We start from the raw sequence: 23842 nt of genomic DNA, 5'->3' as shown, positions 1-23842 counted from the left end.
AGGAAGTAAAGTGAAAGTCTCTTCCTTGTGAGACCAAAACTGCATTCAAAGGGACTAATTAATGATGGCACCACACTGTAATCTAACCTGTGAATGAGGCAAAAACCAAGCCCCAGAACTGTTTCAGCAAGTGATGCTGTGGGGAGAGGATTAGTCTTCAGAGAAACCTAGCAGTGATAATCACCATGTTATCACACTCACCTTATAAGTCACCCTTTTCAGTGGCAAGAGAAAAATTTTCTGAGACCATGTTGATGAGCATTGTTAGCAGAAAGCAGAGACGACAAGCCAGCTATTCACATTCTCCCTAATGTAAGCCACAGCATTTGGGGGGGGGGGGGGGGGGAAGGGGGCTTCTCAATGATAGAGAAAGTAGATATTGGATTATCTACTACTATCAATTATCTATTATTGGTGGTGGTGACGTCAGAAAGCACAGAGCCTGGAGTGCTGAGTGACCTGGGTTCCAGCTGTGCCTCCACCACGAACCATCAGTTCAACTTTGGACCATCTGCACCTCATCTTTCTGAGTCTTAAATCCACCACCTTTAAAACAGAGACAACTGGAAAGGATGATTTTAAATGCCATAGGGTTTTTCAGGAAATAAGAGGGAAATGGATAATGGAACAAATTCTCAGCTGCTTGTGAATGAATGATGCCCTTTGGAGTTTTCTCCTAATACTAGTCTAAGGAACTTTCAGCTCAGATGCATTCCTGCAATCAACAGCACTTCCCCAGTGTGAGATCTGCCTAAATGAGAAAAGCAATTTTAATCTCATGCAGGAGCTTAAGGACATGAAACAGTGATATTTGGGTTGATATGCTTGGAGCTGGTCTAGATGACACTTTAATAACTTGCCCAGGTCCACCATTTCATGATGTTAGGATGTAAAAGAACAAAAACAAAGACAACACACCTGACGACATACTCGTGTCCTCAGATCCAGTAAATGTAAGTTGTGATCCGTGGCATTGATGATGGTGACTTCAGCGATACCATTGCTGGAGTGGGTGTCATATCCAGGCTCTGTACAAACACTTGCACTGTTTTCACTGACTGCTCGTTGCAGACTCAGGGTGTAGCAGTACTCTTATTTTCATTTTATAGATAAGAACATTGAGGCTTTGAGAAATCACCCATGATTACACGGAAAATAAATGGTACTGGAAATATTCAAACTTAAGTGAGTTTTTGTGTCAGGATACTATGGTGAAGCCCACAGACTCTATAGCAGTACTGCCTGGGCGCAAGTCTTAACTCTGCAACTTATTAGCTGACTATGCTTCTGTAAGTTTCTAAATGTGTCTCTCACTTTCTTCCTCTGAAGAAATGAGGAGAAAAATGATGATCTATCTTGTGGGAATGTTATGAGCATTAAATGAGCTTATATATTTCAAGCACTTAGGACAGCACTTGCAAAGAGGAATTGTTACACAGGTGGCACTTCTCACTGCCACTCATGCTCTTGGCCACAATGTTCTCCTCTGAAAAGGTCGTAATCAGATTTGTTTCCTGCAGAAACTGCATTTGCCTTTGTAACCAAGCTTAGAAAGAAAGTGTGCAGCTTCCTGATCAATACAAGAATCTTCTCTCCAGCATTTCTTATATTTGCACATCTCTTCCTCTGACACTCGGTGATTCTCCTTTCATTCATATCATACTGAGCATCAAATCCTCAGCAAGTTGGGAGATTTAGTCACTTTAGGAAGATTTATGTTTCCAGGAAAATAATAGATGGTTGGTGGGTGGGATGAGTGACAGTTTTCGTTTAATCAAAACTTAGACTAGCACAGTGGAGAAGGCAATGGCACCCCACTCCAGTACTCTTGCCTGGAAAATCCCATGGACAGAGGAGCCTGGTAGGCTGCAGTCCATGGGGTGGCCAAGAGTTGGACATGACTGAGCGACTTCACTTTCACTTTTCACTTTCATACATTGGAGAAGGAAATGGCAGCCCACTCCAGTGTTCTTGCCTGGAGAATCCCAGGGACGGGGGAGCCTGGTGGGCTGCCGTCTATGGGGTCGCACAGAGTCGGACACGACTGAAGTGACTTAGCAGCAGCAGCAGACTAGCACAGACATTTCCTTTATATACTTAAGAGAATAAAGCATGAGTAGGAATATTTTGTCAGATGAGATTCTAATTTACAAGGACGTTGGTTAAGAAAGAGTATCTCTTCTTCCTCTGCCTGTAGCTTCCTTTATGTAGTGAATAGGCGGATAATCATTTAATAGAATCTTTCACTGCTGGTCACTTTTATTTTTACTTTGACTCATCCCTGTAGACTGTAGAAGGACTGGAAGCCTTTAACTAGAAGGATCTCACCAGGTCCAGAGAAAGTAAAGCCCAGACATACATATAATGTGTAAAGCAAGGGGAAGAGTAATTTAACTTCTTATACTTGATACTGCCCGCAGCACAAGCAGAAGTGGGAGCAAATGAACAAGGAGAGAAACAGAGAACTTGGGCGTCTCCAGCTGCAACCAAGTCAATGTCTCCCTACCCTACTTCAGTTTGCTTTGCATCAATTTCTGTTACTATTGGAAGCGCAACAGAAAATGTAGCAAACCTCATTGCAAGGAAGAAGAAAGAGTTAATTCAAAGGGTATGAATTATGCATGCAGAGATTTCAGAAGATCCTAAGTATTCGTGGGTTTCTTGAGAGCCATTGTATCCATGTGGAACCCTGCTGAAAACTGTCAGAGATGTTTTCTGGTCAAATTAGAAAATCGATGTCCACCAAATGTTCCATTTAACAAAATAAATTCTAGATAATTAAATAATTATTTTCATATAATGACTTAGATACCTATTACCCAGTGATGCTAAAGTGAACAGACATGCTTACATGGATGAATTGGTACACAAATTTTGGAACAGAACAGGTTAAGAGCGATGAAGAGAAATGGATTTGGCTAAAGGAAATCTCTTAACATTTTGTTTCTCTCTTGACTTTATAGGCAATGCTGTACTTGCATCCTCAGTGTCCTTGGACTCTATGGAAATACCACACAATATCACAGAATTTTTCATGCTGGGACTCTCACAGAACCCAGAAGTACAAAGAGCTCTCTTTGTGGCCTTTTTGACCATATATGGGATCACAGTTTGTGGCAATATTCTCATCGTGATCACCATCACCTATAGTCCCACACTGGTTTCCCCTATGTATTTTTTCCTGGCCAACTTGTCCTTTATTGATACCTGTTATTCTTCCTCTATGGCCCCTAGACTCATAGCTGACTCCTTGTATGAGGGGACGGCCATATCCTATGAGGGTTGCATGGCTCAGCTCTTTGGAGCTCATTTTTTTGGAGGTGCTGAGATCATCCTGCTCACGGTGATGGCCTATGACCGCTATGTGGCCATCTGCAAGCCCCTGCACTACACGGCCCTCATGACCAGGCATCTCTGTGCCCTGCTGGTGGGGCTGGCTTGGCTGGGGGGCTTCCTGCATTCCATGCTTCAGCTCCTGCTGGTCCTGCAGTTGCCCTTCTGTGGGCCTAACGTGATCAATCACTTTGTCTGTGACTTGTACCCCTTGCTGGAGCTTGCCTGCACCGATACCTATGTTATCGGCCTGCTGGTGGTGGCCAACAGTGGCGTGATCTGCCTTTTGAACTTCCTCCTGCTGGCTGCCTCCTACCTGGTCATCCTGCGCTCCTTGAGGTCCCACAGTGCAGAGGGGAGGCGCAGAGCCCTCTCCACCTGCGGGGCCCACTTCACGGTTGTTGCCTTGTTCTTCGTGCCCTGTATGTTTACTTACATGCGGCCGTCATCTACTTTATCTATAGACAAAAACATGGCAGAATTTTATGGTGTCCTGACTCCTATGTTAAATCCACTCATTTACACTCTGAGAAATGAAGAGGTAAAGAATGCCTTGACAAAGTTCTTCACTCAGTAAGATCTTAAAGGTAGCTAATAAGTTGGAAAGTAGGAAATAACTGGCTTTATTTTAGAAAGAGGAACAAACCAAAACCTGTTACTTATTACATCTTAATCCATCTTATCCATTCTTTCATCTTCACAGACATTATTGATTTACTTAGACTTTATTGATTTACTTTCATATGAATTACCTAATTTGATAATAAAACAATTATATAAAATGCATATGGCATGAATGATTATTATAACTGTTTTAGAAATGAAGAAACCATATCTACTGATGTGGTTAATTGATTCATTAAAATTATCTAGCTTTGAACTGCCTGAAACAAAACTCAGAATCAGTTATTTTTATCCGTCTTATTGATCTTTAAATGGCAACCTATGCTGACATCACTGGAGCCTGTATGATAATCAGTTGAGTTATAGAAATGAGAGGCAAAACCCTTAGAGCAAATAACTTCACTCATAGCCATATGTAGTAGTCTGTGTGCATACAAGTCTGGCTTCTCTTCCTTCTCAACACTGTTTATAGCACCAGCAGCACAGCTACTACAACACAGCAGAGGGTACGATCTCAGTTCTGCAGACAGATCAACCTGGGTGTGAGTCTCATTTCCCAAACTTCTTCATGGCACAAACTAGAGCAAGTGACAAAACCTTTATAAGCCTCTGGTGCTTGTCTTGAAAATAGACATAAAATAAACACGTCCACAACATTATCATAAGAATTAAATTAAACAATCTATGTAAAGTTTTTAATCCAATTTACGGCACATATGGCCCCCTAAATTTAGCTGCTATTTCTACTTCAACCTTCTGTAACCTTCCATAAAGAGGCTGCTTTCTTTCACTTTTCTATATCTATTTAAAGTTTGAAACGCATACTTCATTTAGAACAGAATGGCTTATTTTTCGGCCAATGACGGAAAGTGATATTTCCTTATATATTTACTGACTCTGTTTCAAACTCTGAGGGAGCCTAGTGTTTTGGAGTTTAAAACATGCATCCACGTTCATTTCATTCCTTTCCTGGAATGAGAGGACTGAAACTCTGACCGCATCCATCCCAAGATGCATCCTTTAGAAGTGTGGATGCCTATAATTTACAACAAGCTTATACCTTGTTTAACAAATAATTTGTAATTCACTGTGCCACAAATATCCATTTTTTACACTAAAAAAGAAAAAGCAAAAAAACTAGAAATTAGTATGGGAAAATAATTTCCTTCTACAGGTATTCAAAATCAGTCTCCAACAACCATTAAGTTCAAGAGATAATTAGGAAATAGTTATTGCTTTACCCTGAACTTCTATGCATAACAAAAACAACAGTTGCCGAATTCTTAGGCAAAATATTCTTTCTTGACTTTACCACATTTTGATGATGTAGTTAATAATAGCTAAGTATAGCAGACCTTGAGCCTTTACCAATTCATTTTTGCTGTTAGATTATAAACATATAACTGAGCTAATTTTCCAATTAACTACAAAATATGAAATCATTGGGAGGGTTACTAAAAAGTAGCCAAGCCAGCTTCCCACAGTTAAATCTCAGGAAGCTTTCTAGAAAAGAATACTTTTGAAATTCAAAAAGCACTTTTATTTTTATTACAATTAAAATAGCAAATAGCCAAAAGGACTGATATAGTGCCCTCTTGTTTTTTTTGTTCAAGTCGTGACTAACAGTGGCTCAACCATCTTATGAATACTGCTCATTTTTGAAAAATTTCAACCTGTTGGAATAAACACATCAGTAAATACCACCAGAAGTTTTCTAGATGATTTATAAATTATTGCTGATCTTGTCTACAAAGGAAGTGTTATCTCCAAGACTATGTAAAATATTTTTCCTCCTAAACACATATCTCTTTTAGAGTTTAGAAAATAAGACTGGCAACACACACATATCTGTGTGTGTGTGTGTGCAAGAGAGAGAGAGACAGGGGGAGTGTAAATCCACTTACAAGCCCACTACCTAGAGGTAATCACCATCAACAATTTGGTAAATATCCTTTTAATCATCAGCATCTTTTTATTCTGTTCTACTTATTCCTTCAGCTATTTCTACAAACTTGGTTAAGCTTCCACCATTCTAAAAGTTACTCTCTGGGACTAAATTGTTTCTTTGTTTAGTTTACAAGCCATGTTAGGCAACAAACATTTCTGATCCTCAGTTTGCACATCCAACAATGGGCAGTTTAGGGACTTCCCTGAGGGTCCAGTGGCTAAGACTCCCCGATCCTATTGCAGGGGGCCCAGATTCAATCCCTGGTCAGGGAACTAAGATACCTGAAGCCCAAAAGCCACAGCCACTGAGCCGTAGGGCTCTCGTGCCCACAGGCCAGGACTAGGGAAGCCCACGTGCCTGAAGCAAGACCCAGTTCCGTTCGGTTCAGTCACTCAGTCGTGTGCAACTCTTCACAGCACGCCAGGCCTCCTTGTCCATCACCAACCCCCGGAGTTCACCCAAACTCGTGTTCATAAAGTTGGTGATGCCATCCAACCATCTCATCCTCTGTCGTCTTCTTCTCCTCCTGCCTTCAATCTTTCCCAGCATCACGGTCTTTACCAATGAGTCAGTTCTTCGCCTGAGGTGGCCAATTCAACATCAGTCCTTCCAAAGAACACCCAAGACTGATCTCCTTTAGGATGGACTGGTTGGCTCTCCTTGCAGTCCAAGGGACTCTCAAGAGTCTTCTCCAACACCACAATTCAAAAGCATCAATTCTTCTGCACTCAGCTTTCTTTATAGTCCAACTCTCACATCCATACATGACCACTGGAAAAACCATAGCTTTGACCAGATGGACCTTTGTTGGCAAAGTAATGTCTTTGCTTTTATTTTTTTTATTTTAAATTTTTATTTTTACTTTATTTTACTTTACAATACTGTATTGGTTTTGCCATACATTGACATGAATCCACCACGGGTATACATGTGTTCCCAAACATGAACCCCCCTCCCACCTCCCTCCCCATAACATCTCTCTGGGTCATCCCCGTGCACCAGCCCTAAGCATCCTGTATCCTGCATCGGACATAGACTGGCAATTCGTTTCTTACATGATAGTATACATGTTACAATGCCATTCTCCCAAATCATCCCACCCTCTCCCTCTCCCTCAGAGTCCAAAAGTCCACTCTACACATCTGTGTCTCTTTTGCTGTCTTGTATACAGGGTCATCTTTGCCATCTATACGTTGTCTAGGTTGGTCATAGCTTTCTTCCAAGGAGTAAGCATCTTTTAATTTCATGCCTGCAGTCACCATCTGCAATGAATTTTGAGCCCCCAAAAATAAAGTCTGTCACTGTTTCCATTGTTTCCCATCTATTTGCCATGAAGTGATGGGACCATATGCAATGATCTTAGTTTTCTAAATGTTGAGTCTTAAGCCAAGTTTTTCACTCTCTTCTTTTGCCAAAATAAATATTTTTTAATTTTTTTAATTCAATTTAATTTTTAGTTTTAAAAAAATGTAATTAAAAAATTTAAAAAGCAGGGCAATCTCATCCTTATGATCTTATGAAAGGAGATTGAGTCTGAAGAGCATTGTATCTGACAGGTGATAGGAGTCTAATGAATTGTCAAATAAAAAGAAAAAAAAACTGTATCTGGCATTATTATTCCACTGGTCATGGTTACATGGCTATTGCTCAGGACTTAATAAAAAGTTTACCATCTCTCTTGAACTCCCCTACCTCAAGCAGAGTATTATTTTATTTATTTATATATATGTATTTTTAATGGACAACAGCAGAATGAATACATATTCATATCAAATATATTTGCTAATTTAAAAAATTAACAAAGGAAAGTACTACAAGTGGGAGTAGTTTATACATAACAATTGTTATGTATGTAGTGCAGATGGAGAAGCAAATAATGTCAAAGGAATTTCCTATTACATGGGAATCAAAAATTTCTGGAATCACCACCCAGTCACTCGCTGGTTCTTCTCAGACTCGTGCATTTCAGGTCTGTGAAAGAAAGTCCACTTTCCAGTTGGTTATCACATGAAGGCCAAAAGGTTTCAAGAAGAGAATTCTAAAGATTCAAGGGAAACATGAGAAATTTAGTTTATTGGCTGTTTATGTTAGGGGGGTGCAAAATGGTTTTGGTAAAGCACTAAGGCTGTGGGTCACATAGGCTTAGATATAATTCTCATTCAGCCAAACTTTAGATAACTGATCTCTAGCAATGTAATTAACCTCTCTGACACTTCATTTCCTAACATATGAAATGGGAATATTAATATGACTGCAATTATTGAGCTGTAGTGAAAATTAAATAAAACAAACATAAACCACTTTGCACAGGGTGAAAACATAAGTAAGAAAAGCTGTCATAATTTTTAACACTAGCATTGATTTATTTACCTTCACACCACCCTTAACATAGGTTCACCATTATGTTCAGGTGAAGAAATATTTAAGACAGAGATAAGTTCCACAGTTTGAGACAAATTAAAGAAAGACATAAATTAAGATCACAAATCTGCTTCCTCCAAAACATAAAACGAATGAGTGCTCAGATGAAGACTTTATTCACAGAAAGGGCTCAGTAAACAGCTATCATTATAATCACTATTATCTTTGTTTTTACATCATCCTGTTTCATTCCAGCTTTCTTGGGGACTATGACTAGATGTTTAAAAGATATATGTGATTTTTTTTTTAACACAGAGTTGCTTACTTATATTTACAAAATTATCACTCATAGGAGGTTATGGCAAAATAAAATATCTATTTTTTAAAGCCTTTATATATACAGTGAGATCTAACCTGATAATAAAGTCCAAAGAACATGTGAAATGCAAAGCCAGCATTGCCTGATATTCAAATCCTTGGTTGAGAAATCTCATGAAAACAAGTTTCTGAACTCTCCCTCAGAAATCGCAAGCTCTGTACGGAGATCAGCCTTTTGGTCTCTGGAACTGAGCTGTCCCTTTCCTCTTTATTCCAGAGGACGGGATCAGGACAGGATCCACCATCAGTGAGAGCTTCTGAAATAGCTACTCAAGTATCTCAACACTGATTCCACCAGCTCTCCCACTTGTCACTGTAGAGATATTTAAGGGCATTTTAATCTCAAAAGAGGAAGTTGGTGAAGGACTAGCTCTCAGTATTCAGAGATCTGCTCACTGGCTGACATGACACATTTTGCAGTGAAGTGCGACTGGAATGAACATTTGGTCTCCCTGTGGTCATGGTTAGTGAATAACAGTAGTGCTTTCTGGACTCCTTTGTCAGGAACCACTATCACCAGCATCCCTTAGGCTCTGGTGGCATCTCTGAAGGCTACGACAATGTCTGAGCAATTTTAGATTTTCAGCAGACTCATTTTCCCAATTTAGTCATTTAATCCTCACAACTTAAGCAAGCGCATAATGTTAGTTCCCTTTTACAAATGAAAAAACAACAACAAAAACAAAAAGAGAAAAAGCAGAGAGGTGAAGCAACTTGCTGATGCTGACAAAGCTGATTCACACTGTAGACAAGATGAGAAATCAAGACGTTTTAAGCCAAAGCTCTTAGCTGGGATTTCAAAACAACTGACTGTGTGATTGCTGCCAAGCTCTGGGGCACACATTCTTGTGCTTGGTCACTTAGTCATGTCCCACTCTTTGTGACGCCATGGACTGTAGCCCACCAGGCTCCTCTGTCCATAGGATTTCCCAGACAGGAGTACTGCAGTGGGTTGCCTTTCCTTCTCCAAGGGATCTTTCTAAACCAAGAACTGAATCAACGTTTCTGGCTTGGTAGACAGAATCTTTATTACCCCATCACCAGCGAAAACATCTATGACATATACTTGTTTTTAAATCACTGGTAATTTCCCATGAGTTGCTTCATTTTCAGAGTCTTCTTTTCCTTTGTTGGAGCCTAAAACTACTTTAATGTACAGGTATTTTCTGCCTTAACTCTACGGACTTTATAAATGATGTTTCTTTTATGCTCTCCAATATTCTATTTCCAATTCTTTTTGTGAACTATGGTATACTACAGGAAATGAAGGAAACGCAATTTTTAAAAACTACTTTTGTCTGCAAATCCTCTCTTCTTGGGAATGTGATAAGTAAAAAGTTGGTTTTTTTAATTATTGCAGTGGGAGAACATTTATAAACCTCTCAAACCTAGGGTGATCAGACAAAGTATACTTTGATAAATGTACTTTTAGAAGACTTTCTTTACTGTTCTACATTTTTCTCATGTATAGTCGCTTTCTCTCTTTTAAAATAAAGCTTCACTTTAGCCATAGTTCTTGGTATAATGAGTGTTCAAGAATGTTGCTGTTGATCTGTTTCATACCCACAATCAGGGCAACATTATGACTTTTCTGAGCCCTTGGTACTTTCATCCTCATGGACCATTTCCTCCATAAAATATTAAAAATCATATTTTCTGACTGCATTCTTATATAGATGACTATAATCCAAGTTGAATTTAAATTATATTAATTTTTTCTTGCTGTTTTAAAATTAAATCATTTCAGGGGCTCTTAAAACTACTGTGGATTCATGTTGATGTGTGACAGAACCAATACAATATTATAAAGTAATTAGCCTCCAATTAAAATAAATAAATTTAAATTTAAAAAAAACTTGTGGGCTGTAGGCACTGTGTCGACTATGCCTTAATGGATAGCAACCCTGGCTTACAATATGTGAGCCCCTGAAAAAAAACTGATCCAGACTAATACAGGAAATAAATTTCTATAAAATATCACTACTGTTTTTTTTAACCTGAATACTCCACACAAGGTTTATTCATCATCAGTTTTCATTATTTGTTCCCAGAGTTTCTTCATGACATTTTTCACTTCTGCATTTCTCAGGGTGTAGATTAAAGGATTCAGCAAAGGAGTTACTATGGTACAAAACACAGCCACAGCTTTGTCAGTGGGGAAGGAGGCCGTGGGTCTTAGGTAGAGAAACGAACAAGGCACAAAGAACAAGATGACAACCGTGACATGAGAGGCACAGGTGGACAGGGCTTTGCGACGCCCTTCAGAGCTCTGAGTCCTCAGGGAGTGCAGGATGACAACATAGGAAGCAACCAGCATCAAGAAAGTTAGCAAACACAGGGACCCACTGTTGGCAGAAATCAGGGGCCCCAGAGTGTGCGTGTCTGAGCAGGCCAGCTCCAGGAGAGGTATTAAATCACACATAAAATGGTCGATGACGTTGGGGCCACAGAATGGTAACTGAACCATGAACACAATCTGGATCCCTCCATGGAGAAAGCCTAAAGCCCCAGCCGTTCCAACCAGGAGCGCACACACAGGTCGGCTCATGACAGTCATGTAGTGCAGGGGCTTACAGATGGCCACATAGCGGTCATAGGCCATGACAACCAACAAGACAATCTCGGCTCCTGCAAAGAAATGTTCACCAAAGACCTGAGTCATGCAGCCACTGAAGGAGATGGTGTTCTTTCCAGAGACCAAGTCAAAGAGCAACTTGGGTGCTATGGAGGAAGAGTAGAAACCATCTATCATGGACAAATAGGACAGGAAAAAGTACATGGGAGAACCGAGGGCTGGGCTGGTGAAGACGGTGATGGAGATAAGCAGGTTACCCGCCAGTGTGAGCAAGTAGATGATTAAAAGCACAGCAAATAAGAGTGTCTGCAGTCCTGGATCCTGGGTCAGACCCAGTAGGATGAATTCTGTTACATTGCTCATCCTTTCCATCAATTCATCTTGGTCCATCTGGAAAGATCACAATTTTTCTGAATGATGGTCTCAAATTCAATATAAAATAATTCACATGTACAGAATCAACCTATTCGGTGATACAGAAATACTAACCATAGTTTTCTAAAGTGACTTTGTAGTTTCCAGCAGCATCTTTTTGGGAACATTGCTGTTGTTTGCTCACTAAGTCATGTCTATTTGTTTTGTGACCCCATTAACTGTAGCCCACCAGGCTCCTTTGACCATGGGCTTTCCCAGGCCAGAATACTGGAGTAGGTTTTCCTTCTACAAGCGCCACTTCCTTCTACAAGGGATCTTCCCAGCCCTGGGATCAAGCCCACGTCTCCTGCATTGGCAGGCACATCCATCTACCACTGAGCACCAGGGAAGGCTTTTGGGAACATTATAGTATTTCTTAGTGATATTTTCTCATCATTACATCCAAATTCATTCTTAGAAACTTTAACCTTCAATTCACATAATCTAACTACAAAAATTATTTCAGTGAAACAAAATTGGCTAAATTAAGTTAACCTTTCTTAAATGGCAGGAAAAAAGAATTAGTTTTCACTAACCTGGATTAGTTACCTGGAGATTCCTCAGTTTTTAAATTAACCACAGTCATTGTTTTCTTCCCACCAGGCATCTGCCCCACAGCTGCAAATAGGCTGTGTAAACTATCAAGAGGAACACTGGAGTTCTTTGTCTCTAGACAGCTCTCTCATTTTCAGGATTTACTCAGAAAATGAACTGTTAGTTAAGAAAGTGGTAGCTGTACGATTTAATTTTGACTCGACTCACTTTCTTGGCTTCTTGTGAGGTTATAAATGCATCTTCAAACATGCATTATAAACAATTCTTCAAATCAGGAAAAACTAGTATATGGCATTATAGAATGTATAAGTAAGTCAAATCCATTTGATTGGACATGGTTTTCTCAAATCAATTCTGCCAAAGAGTCCTTGGGAGCAGTGAGTCCTGAACAGATTTCAGCTTGTTGACTGATGGCTGTGTGGTTATTTATTTCAAGGTCCTCCTTTGCAATTCTTTCTTCACTGACTCTAGAGAAGTGCTTAACTAGATTTTCACAAAGTGCAGGGTTTGGTACATTGATCTGTCAAGTCCTCAGAGGATTAGTAATTGGCCCTGTTGGAATCTTTGCTGATGTATCAGCCAAGGACTTTCCTTTGCCCCTATCTGGCTCCCACAAACAATAATTAGAGGCCAGAAATGCAGTTGAATTGTGGTTAAACACATGCCTCTGGCTACAGTTAAGGCTGAGACTTGGTAAGGTAAGTGCAAAGTTTGGTGACAGGGCTTTGTTCCTCGTTTTGGCATTGGCGATCCTGGCAGAGGATATATGGGGTGATTTCAGGCATAGGTCAGAGTTCAGAGAATAAATTTCTCTCTGAAAATATGAATGTTCAAAAGGGTATGGTTGCTCCGAGAATGGAAATGCAGTCTTCAAAGTTATGCGCCAGCTTATCCTGGACATTGTGACGTTTTTATGAGTGACTCACTGAGGAGACTTAGATGACAGGATTCCCAGTTTCCAAACCTGAGTAATTTAAAAGTCATAAACATATAAACTTCCTCTGGGATGAGTACCTAGGTGACAGATTCTCATGGTTTCTGCGGTATTCTCATGGCATTCTCTCTACTCAGAGAGAGAGTCATGGGAACTTACGGTAAATCCTAGGCTTTCACAGAGTAGCCACTGAGAAAATCACACCCAGCTAGTCTCTCATGAATAAAGATGTCCAGAGGCAGAGAATAGAAACACTACAGAAAGGAGGCTCCACTACTGTCTTCTGTCCCTCCGCTTCTGAAGCGATGAAGAGCCAGCTGGAACCCTGCGCAGAATCACCTTTCTTTGCTATCAGCCTTTACCTTTAAACCAAATGAACGCATTCCTGAAGTTCAGAAGCCATGCACTCAGCTCCATCCACCACAGTTAACAACTTTGCTCCTGTTTGCTGCCAACCTCACTCAAAGTCTGTCCCTCCCCCTTGATTATTTTATTGTCTTACAATACACATACCATGAAATTAACCATTTTAAGTGCAGAGTTAAGTGGCATTTAATACATTTATTAATACATTGTCATGTAAACATCTTCACAAGTTTTTCATCTTTTCAGATTGAAACTCCACATCCGTTAAATCATTGCTTCTCATTCCTGCCTTCCTCCAGCCCCTAGAAACCATAATTTTACTCTCTTTGTCTCCAAGAGTTTTATTATTCTATACAATTAAATAAATTGAATTACGCAGTATTTGTCCTTCTATCACTGACTTATTTTACTTATAATAATGACCTGAGAGTTCATCCATGTTGCTACAAATGGCAGGATTTCCTTCTTTTTAAAGTCTGAATGATTTTCCACATAAGTATACACCACATTAGAAAATCCATTCATCTACTGATGGAAATTTAGGTTGTTTCCACATCCTGGCTGTTGTGAATAATGCTGATAGTGAAAAGTGAAAGTTGTTCAGTCATGTCTGACTCTTTGAGACCCCATGGACTATACAGTAAATGGAATTCTCCAGGTCAGAATATTAGAGTGGGCAGCCTTTCCCTTCTCCAGGGGATCTTCCCAATCCAGGGATCGAACTCAAGTCTCCCACGTTGCAGGGGGATTCTTTACCAGCTGAGTCACCAGGGAAGCCCAAGAACACTGGAGTGGGTAGCCTATCCCTTCTCCAGTGGATCTTCCCAACCAAGGAATTGAACTGGGGTCTCCTGCATTGCAGGTGGATTCTTTACCAACTGAGCTATCAGGGAAGCCCAAAAGTGAAAGTGAAAGTCACTCAGTCATGTCCAATTCCTTGAGACCCCATGGACTATACAGTCCATGGAATTTTCCAGGCCAGATTACTGGAGTGGGCAACTTTTCCTTTCTCCAGGGGATCTTCCCAGCCCAGGGATTGAACAATGCTGAAATGAACTTAATAGTGCAAATACTTCCTTGAGATCCTAATTTAAATTGTTTTGAATAAATATCCAGAAGTGGGATTATAGGACATACGGTACTTCTAACTTTGATTTTTTGAGGAAACCCCCTCCTGTTTTCCAAAGGGTCTGTACCAGTTTATATTCCCATTGACAGTAAGACAAAAGTCCCCATTTCTCCACATCCTTACCAACCCTTTTGTTTTATATAATGGATGTTCTAACCGTGAGGGGATATCTCACTGTGGTTTGGATTTGCATTTCCCTGATGATTAATGTTGTTGAACATCTTTTTATATACTTGTTATTCAAATGTATGTCTCCTTTGTAGAAATACATATTCAAGTCCTTTGCCCATTTAAAAATTAAGCTATTTTTGAGCATGTGAACACTAGGTTAAAGTGGAAGTGAAATCACTCAGTCGTGTCCAACTCTTTGCAACCCCGTGGACTGTAGCCTACCAGGCTCCTCCGTCCGTGGGATTTTCCAGGCATGAGTACTGGAGTGGGGTGCCATTTCCTTCTCCAGGGGACCTTCCCGACCCAGGGATTGAACCTGGGCCTCCTGCATTGCAGGCAGACCCTGTACCCTCTGAGCCACCAGGGAAGCCCTTTAGGTACTAGATACCTAAGTTATTACATGAAAATAATAATTTAATTACCTAAATTTAATTTATTTTGTTTCTACTGAATCAGAACATTTGGCAGACATTGATTTTTCTAGTTCAACCTGAGTACATCTCTGACCATTTTCAGCAGGGTTCCACATAGATACAATAGCCCTTGAGCAACCCATGAATAGGATTTCCTGAAATCTCTGTATGCATAGTCCATACTTTTTGAGTTAAATCTTTCTTCTGCCATGCAATGAGGTTTTCTACATGTTCTGTTTTGTTTCCAATAGTGACACAAATTAATGGAAAGTAAGCTGAAGTAGAATGGGGAGACTGACTTGGCCGTAGCTGGGGACGTGCCCAGCTTCTCCTTTACCCCCACTTGCTGGTTTACCCCGACTTCTGCCTGTGCTATAGACAGTATCCTGCGTAAGAAGTTAAATTATTCTTTCCCCTTGCTTTACACATTATATATACTTCTGGGTTTTGCTTTCCTTCAACTTGGAGAAACCCTTCTAGTTAAAGGCTACCCATCCTTCTATAGTCTAAAAGGATGAATCAATATTAAAAAAAAAAAAAAGAGTTTTGTGACTGTCAGTGAAAGAGTCTATTAAATGACTATCTGCCTATTCACTTAAGGAAAGGAAGAAGAAGTGATGCCCTGTCTTAAGCAATGGCCTTGTAAGTTAGAATCTCATCTGGCAAAATATTCCTACCTACCCTTTATTCTCCTTATATTTAGGAAATGCCTGTGTTTATCTAAGTTTTGATAAAATAAAAACTGTCCCACCCACCAGCAGTCTACTATTTTCCTGGAAACATGAGTCTCCTTAAAGTAGTTAAATATCTCAACCTGCTGAGAATCTGATGATCAGTGTGATGAGATGGTTGGATGGCATCGCCGACTTGGACATGAAATTGAGCAAAGTCCGGGAGCTGGTACGGGAACTCCCAGGGAAGCCTGACATGCTGCAGTCTATGGGGTCACAAAGAATTAGACACAACTGAGCGATTGAACTAAGCTGAATGATAAGAAGTGGGACCTCTCTAGTGGCTCAGTGGTAAAGAACCTGCCTGCCAATGCTGGAGATGTAAGAGACGCGGGTTCAGTCTCTGGGTGGGGAAGATCCCCTGAAGGAGGAAATGGCACCCCACTCCAATATTCTCACCTGGATTTTCCCATGAAAGAGGAGCTTGGCTGGCCCCAGTCCATAGGGTTGCAAGTGTCAGACACAACTGAGTGTCTGAGCGGTGGAGCAGTGTGTGCTAATACCAGATCAATGCTCGATAAACCATACACCATGTAGGGGTGTGTGTGGGGCAGGGGGCGGGTTGCAAGTGTGTGGTCACATGTGCACACCAGACATTTGTTTCAGAATTTCACACCACATTAGTTAGTATAAAATCATGCTTAGGTTTTAGTGTATAAACCTATTCTATACACTTCCACGACTTTAGTTTAGTCGATCTTAATTGTATTCCCTGTTTTCTCAAAGTGTCATCACACTATAGATTCTTTCTGATATCACTGTCAGTATAAATCAGGTGCAGGGGAAAGTACTCTGATGTGCAGAGTTGGAGGACCAGGTTAGTAACATTTCAGTTAGGAGATTTTGCTCATGACTGAGGAAGGCTCCATCTCAAACACAAGTTGGGAAGAAAAATGTGGTGCTTCCATGCTCTGCGGTTTAGGACAAACTTAGGGAGCTTCCCTGGTGGCTCAGAGGTTAAAGCGTTTGCCTCCAATGCGGGAGACCAGGGTTCGATCTCTGGGTCAGGAAGATTCCCCTGGAGAAGGAAATGGCAACCCACTCCAGTATTCTTGCCTAGAGAATCCCATGGACGGAGGATGGTGGGCTACAGTCCACGGGGTCACAAAGAGTCGGACACGACTGAGCGACTTCACTTTCACTTAAGAATTAAAAACATGAAGGGGCATATACTCACTTGCATGGTCAACAACACAGGCTATGGATATACTAGGCATAATTTCAAACTTTCAAATCTGCTTTATTCTGAAATTTTTTGATGATTTCTCAACTTTCACAAAGACAGTAAGAATTCTTCTCTGAGAGTGACTGGTCATTTCTTTCCCTGGGTTCCTGTATCCTCCACCCACAATTGCTCATTTTTTCCAGAGGTTTTTCAGGGCATTTTTCACCTCTGCATTTCTCAGGGTATAAATCAGGGGGTTGAACATGGGTGTCAAAATACAGTAAAACACAGCCACGATTTTGTCAATGGACAAAGTAGATGACGGCCGCATGTAAATAAATATACAGGGCACGAAAAACAAGGCAACAACCGTGAAGTGGGCCCCGCAGGTGGAGAGGGCTCTGCGCCTCCCCTCTGCACTGTGGGACCTCAAGGAGCGCAGGATGACCAGGTAGGAGGCAGCCAGCAGGAGGAAGTTCGAAAGGCAGATCACGCCACTGTTGGCCACCACCAGCAGGCCGATAACATAGGTATCGGTGCAGGCAAGCTCCAGCAAGGGGTACAAGTCACAGACAAAGTGATTGATCACGTTAGGCCCACAGAAGGGCAACTGCAGGACCAGCAGGAGCTGAAGCATGGAATGCAAGAAGCCCCCCAGCCAAGCCAGCCCCACCAGCAGGGCACAGAGATGCCTGGTCATGAGGGCCGTGTAGTGCAGGGGCTTGCAGATGGCCACGTAGCGGTCATAGGCCATCACCGTGAGCAGGATGATCTCAGCACCTCCCAGTAAATGGGCAACAAAGAATTGAGCCAGGCAGCCCTCAAAAGTGATGGCTCTCCCCACATACAAGGAGTCAGCAACAAGTTTGGGAGTCATACATGAGGAATAGCAAGTATCAATAAAAGACAAACATGAGAGGAAAAAGTACATAGGCGAGCCCAAGGTGGGGCTGAAGATAACGGTGATCATGATAAGCAGGTTGCCTCCAACAGAGACCAGGTAGACAATCAAGAAGAACACAAGCAAAACCCTCTGCACCTTGGGGTTTTGGGAGAGTCCCAGGATGAAAAACTCCGTGACATTTCTTGGACTATCCATGAACCGTGAGCTGCCAAGAGAACTTGGGTGGAAAAGGTTTACCAAGAAAAAATTGTTACTACCTCTTATAAGACATTTCAAAAATAAAAAATGGGGGAATGCAATGTGCAATACAATTAAACCAAATCCTGAACCCCAAAGCAGAAACATACATATTATTTTCTACACTTCAAATCAGTAATTTTCCCAAAGTACAAAGCTAAATCACAGACAAAATAACTCTGCAAAATATTGCATCTCTTGCTTTGTAACCATTAAGAATAAGTTCTCATTTTTTTAGATTGATATCTTCAAGAAGTCTTTTATAATAAAAATTATATATATATATATATATACATATATCAGTTCATTAAAAATGGCCAGTTATGGGAAAATCACTTTCCTAAATATTTTTCATAGCCACACTTCCAACTCCCAATTGTACTGGTCAATGCACCTGGTTATCTTCTATACTTCCTCCACCATCCACTATAACCATGGAAATCATCCTTGACTTTTCCCTTCACTAGTCCATCTTATAATACCAAAATGAATCACTGCAACTTTTCAAATCTTATTCCTTAACCTTCATCCATTCATTCATCCATTCATTATTCATTCACTTATTTATTCCATAAACATTTTTGAGTACCTACTACACTGTGGGCTTCCCTGGTGGCTCAGACAGTAAAGAACCTGCCTGCAATGAGGGAGACCCAGGTTCGATCCCTGGGTTGGGAAGATTCCCTGGAGAAGGGAATGGCTGCCCCACTCCAGTATTCTTGCCTAGAGAATCCATGGACATAACAGCCTGGCAGGCTCTCAAAGGGTCAAACACACCTGAGTAACAAATGCTTTCACTTCACTGTCACCATACCCAACCACAGTTCTCAGCACCAGATTTAGACTAATTAGCAAAGTAAGTTGATGGTTGCTACAATAACATCATAGCCGGCATCTCCATCATTTTCCTCACCCAGACACCTGCTCAGTGGTCCACACTTCAAGGACAATGAAATTTATAAAACTTACTCATTCAATCATGTCATTATCCAGTTTAAAATTCTTGAAAGACTCCTCTTTATATTCAAGATAAAATCTAAGCATTTTAGTCTCATTACAAGTCCCTGGACCCTGCAAACCCATCCATGTTATCCTTCAGCTCCCCTCCCTGTTCACTACTGTGGACTACCCTAAATTTCTGACCGAGTCATGCTCATTCACACCTCATTGCCTTCCACGTGTCATTCGATCACCCCACCTACTGCCCCATCCTACATACCCATTCCCATTTCTACTGACTGACTCTTAAACATCCTTCAAAATTTCCACAAGGAAAATGATCTCTTCCCTCACCTTAGTCTAGATTATAAGAACTTCCACTGTCCACCTACATCATCTCCACCCTGGACTTCTTCACACTATGCTGTGTTGGTCGTCCTGCACTCTCCCACCCTACATTAGGAGTAGCTTGAAAGCAGGAATTTTTTGTGCTAGGAATCCTCACTGCCACACCTGGGACAGTGTTCAGTGAACATCTGTTGAATGACTAAAAATCTAAAATCAAAAAAATATAGGAAACTTATAAAATACCTGGATCCAAGAAGGTTGATTGGAGAAGGAAATGGCAACCCACTCCAGTGTTCTTGCCTGGAGAATCCCAGGGATGGGGGAGCCTGGTGGGCTGCCGTCTATGGGGTCGCACAGAGTCGGACACGACTGCAGCAGCAGTAAGAAGGCTGATAGCTTCCTATTAGAATTTCTATTACTTTCTAACACAGCAGGTGACAGAACCAATAGAATTCTTAACAGGTCATCTGGTCCGTATTTCTGCATCATCTGGTCTTTCCACCTGGTCCGTATTTATGCATCATCTGGTCTTTCTTCCCCCTGCTTTGATGATATGTGTGTTAAATGCCCAAATAGGGTTTTTTAAAGTTCATGCTGAGAGGGAAAAAAAAATGCAGTGAGAAATTATCTATGATTTCATAATCTCTTCTTTGACTCGGAAATCTCCCACAATCCTCAGTGACCCAGGTTCAAAAACTGAATGAGGGATTTCATCTATTTATGGGCTATAGCGGACTTCTTAAATCATCACTTCCTATTTTTTCTGCTTAAAAACCTATTAAGAGTGTTTGTGACAATTTGACCCACACATCTTTGGTTTTGACCTTGACATACTAAGTAAGCAGCCCAAGTCACAGAAGCTAGGTTGTGGGATACTGAACACAGACCCCATAGGTTCCTACCCTCAGCCTATAAGCCCTCCTACACCATAAAGGGTCCTCTCAGAAGCCAGAATACAAAGTCCATGGAGCGGACAGAGGAACAGAAGACAGACACAGCTGCTCGCTCTGGTTTTTGCCAAGGCTGTGTGTCAGCAAATCTTCTAAGGAAAAGGTGGGGGGAGTAATTACGAAAATAAATCTGGATGATTAGACAAAGTCTAGAAAACATTTAAAGGAGATTAAAATATAACTCTTAGTGCTGCCATCAAAAAGGAAAATTCTCAATTTTCTAGGGCATTTTCCTTCCACTCTTTCTTCCATATATGGATTTTTGTTCACTTCTCACTTATCCTTTTGAAATCATGCAATATATATAACATATAATCTTGATTAACATTATAATTTAAACATTTCCCATATCATTATAAACTCTTTAAACATTATTTTTTTATTTTTTTAATTTATTTATTTTAATTGGAGGTTAATTACTTTACAATATTGTATTGGTTTGGCCATACATCAACATGAATCCTCCACAGGTATACACGTGGTCCCCATCCTGAACCCCCTTCCCTCCCCCCTCCCTGTACCATCCCTCTGGGTCATCTCAGTGCACCAGCCCCAAGCATCCAGTATCATGCATCGGACCTGGACTGGTGATTCATTTCATATATGATGAATCTAACAATAAGTCATTGTTTCTAATACCATGAAAACCTCAACATGCATTAATTTATTTCTGGGTTCCTAGGATAATTTCTCAAATGAATATACAATGTGAAAGCATGAACATGTTAGCCACTCAGTCATGTCGACTCTTTGCAACCCCATGGACTGTACCCAGTCAGGCTCCTCTGTCCATGGAATTCTCCAGGCAAGAATACTGGAGTGGGTTGCCATTCTCCTCTCCAGCGGATCTTCTCAACACAGGGATCGAACCCGCATTTCCTACATTATAGGCAGATTCTTTACCGTTTGAGCTATCAGGGAAGCCCCATATGTACAATAGAGCATTACAGATATTATAAAGACTTTTGATATCTCTAACCAAAAGGGTACCACTCCCAATTTACCCAGCTATCACCAAAATGTATTAGATTCTTTCTTTCTTTCACCCAGGCCAGCAATGGATATTGCAATTTATTTATTTATTGCTAAATTTTATCTTTCCTTTTTTCTTTTTGTTTGACCACTGCTGATGGTAAACAGCTTCTTGTGTTTTTCTATAATGTATTCTCTTTTTGGAAATTGTTAAAGTTGTAAAGAGCAATTTGGAATGAACTTAGAAGTAACCTAGTAGGTGACTGATGTTGCCCAATCTTAGACTCTCAGGTGCAAACTCTTAAAATTCCTTGCCAAGCCAGTTTTGGAATTGGTTGAGAAAAATTCATGTCCATATAATTGACCTCTTTGAATATGTAACAGCATTTTATTATGCACCATATCATTTCATCATTACAATGAGACTGAAAAGCAAATTTTACTTTCTCCTTCATAGATGATGAAATTAAACGTCAGTGAAATCTCTTCTCATACTTACTATCCCAAGGCTAGCAAGTGATAAAATAGAATTTGACCGCAGCTACATCTAATGTCAAATTCACGCTTTTCATTGCATCATTCTATTAGGTTAGAAAACTGATTGTGTTTCATAATTCTTTCTTTCCTAAGTAACACCATTTGGTGTTAACAGTGCCTGACTGAGTCAGGAGGGCTGGGTTCTAGTTCTAACTTAGCCAAGAGGTAACTGTGAGAATTCTTGAAATTCACTTTACCTTCCTGAGCCATTATATTCTCACTTGTAAAGTGAGGGAAACTGAAGGTAAAGAGTATTATCAAGACATAGAGAACAAACATGAGGACATGAAGGGGGCAAAGGGGTGGTGGGGTAAATTGGGAGGTTGGAACTGACGTACATACACTCCTATATGTAAAATATATAACTAGTGAGAACCTATAGTATGGCACAGGGGGGAAAAATGTTCAATTAGTTTGTAGGACATATATTAAGTAACCTTAAAAATGTATTCCAATATACACTGAGTGCAGACAGATACTATTTGGTTCCACATATATGAGATACCTAGGCTTCCTTGGTGGCTCAGGTGGTAAAGAATCTGCCGGCAATGTGGGAGACCCCAGTTCAATCCTGGGTTGGGAAGATCTCCTGGAATGGCAACCCACTCCATCATTCTTGCCTGGGAAATCCCATGGACAGAGGAAGGAGTCTGGCAGCCTACAAGTCTGAAAGAAGGACTTGACTTATTCTACATGCACCTTGAAAGATGAGCTATAGGAAATCATAAGGGAAATGTCATATTCAAATTATCTGTAAGCCATGTAAAGCTGGAGTTCATTCACAGCTCCTGAGATTCACAGGAGGTTTGAAAAGCCCACCCGCAATTATTAAACCCAAAAATACATTCTCTTGGTAGCCAGGAAGAAATGGATCTAGCTACAATTTAGCAATGAGAGAATTTATCTTCCATGTTCCACTCTCCTTGCAGACATATCAACCCAAGGCACAGGGAGAAACTAACAGATTGGGACCAGCACTCCAAACATGTGTTGTAGTCTTCTGGTTATGTGGCAGGTCATGGGGAGACACATTATAGGGAACCCATCATCTCAGGAAAACTATAACCTGTGATTGAGGTTTCAAGAAAATTTTGCCTAAATAGAAAGCCTCACTCACCCAGCCTAAGTTTAGTAACAAAGAACAGTAGTCTGTTGTTGTAAAAAAAAAAAGTTCAAATTTACACACAAGAGGGAAAAATCTTAGTCAAAGGATGGAGGGAAGAGAGGCATTTTCTACAAACTGGAGCTTCTGGGAAGGAGGAGTCAGAGAAAGAGCAATCAAGGAAGAGAGATGGTTTGGGGCTTTTTTGTTTGTTTGTTTACGGAGGGTAAGAACAAGCATGTATTGATGTTTAATTGTCACTGGTTAGAAGGAAATGGCAACCCACTCCAGTAATCTTGCCTGGAGAATTCCATGAACAGAGGAGCCTAGCAGGCTACAGTCCATGGGGTTGCAAAGAGTCAGGCATGACTGAGCGACTATCACTCACCCTGTAGTAAACTCTTTACAAGCATCATCTCACTCAATCTCCACCACAATCCTTAAGATACATGTGCCATCTTTATAATGAAGAATCCATGTCAAAGACAATTGGCATGCTCAAGCTTACTTCTCATGACCGGCAAGTAGCCCAGTCTGGATTTTAATTGAAGCTATCTATTTGAATACACATCAGGGGTTTGAAACGGAATGACCCTGAAGTATTAAATGGTCAGTTGTGATCAACGGAAATAGCAGTGGATTCTGCAAAAATGCCCAGATGTTCACTCTGGGTAAAAAGGAAATTTACAGGCTAAAACATCATTAAACCAGATTCATAGCTGGGGCCCAGAACTTAAAAATATATTACACTGAGGA

The 23842-nt window shown here is 40.7% G+C and overlaps 3 protein-coding genes across 3 annotated transcripts; 1 reads left to right on the top strand and 2 right to left on the bottom strand.

Annotated features, from left to right (window-relative positions):
• Positions 1 to 2962: 2962 nt before the first annotated feature.
• On the top strand, positions 2963 to 3910 carry LOC128060908 (olfactory receptor 4C3-like). Its single transcript, XM_052653268.1, has one exon. It carries the CDS (start codon positions 3002 to 3004, stop codon positions 3908 to 3910), a length of 909 nt encoding a protein of 302 aa, XP_052509228.1. The 5' UTR covers positions 2963 to 3001.
• Positions 3911 to 10661: 6751 nt separating this feature from the next.
• LOC128060907 (olfactory receptor 4C45-like) lies at positions 10662 to 11591 on the bottom strand. The gene has a single exon (XM_052653267.1). It carries the CDS (start codon positions 11589 to 11591, stop codon positions 10662 to 10664), a length of 930 nt encoding a protein of 309 aa, XP_052509227.1.
• A 5696-nt stretch (positions 11592 to 17287) lies between these two features.
• Positions 17288 to 18196, bottom strand: LOC128061034 (olfactory receptor 140). Its single transcript, XM_052653394.1, has one exon. It carries the CDS (start codon positions 18194 to 18196, stop codon positions 17288 to 17290), a length of 909 nt encoding a protein of 302 aa, XP_052509354.1.
• Positions 18197 to 23842: the final 5646 nt, after the last annotated feature.

This window comes from Budorcas taxicolor, chromosome 15 (assembly GCF_023091745.1).
Source record: "Budorcas taxicolor isolate Tak-1 chromosome 15, Takin1.1, whole genome shotgun sequence".
Classification (NCBI taxonomy): Eukaryota; Metazoa; Chordata; class Mammalia; order Artiodactyla; family Bovidae; genus Budorcas; species Budorcas taxicolor.
Note: the sequence above shows the minus strand (reverse complement) of the source record. Positions and strands in the feature narration are given on the sequence as shown.

Excerpts from the sequence above, each read along its gene's own strand:
- LOC128060908 (XM_052653268.1), top strand. The coding sequence starts at position 3,002 with ATGGAAATACCACACAATATCACAGAATTTTTCATGCTGGGACTCTCA.
- LOC128060907 (XM_052653267.1), bottom strand. The coding sequence starts at position 11,591 with ATGGAAAGGATGAGCAATGTAACAGAATTCATCCTACTGGGTCTGACC.
- LOC128061034 (XM_052653394.1), bottom strand. The coding sequence starts at position 18,196 with ATGGATAGTCCAAGAAATGTCACGGAGTTTTTCATCCTGGGACTCTCC.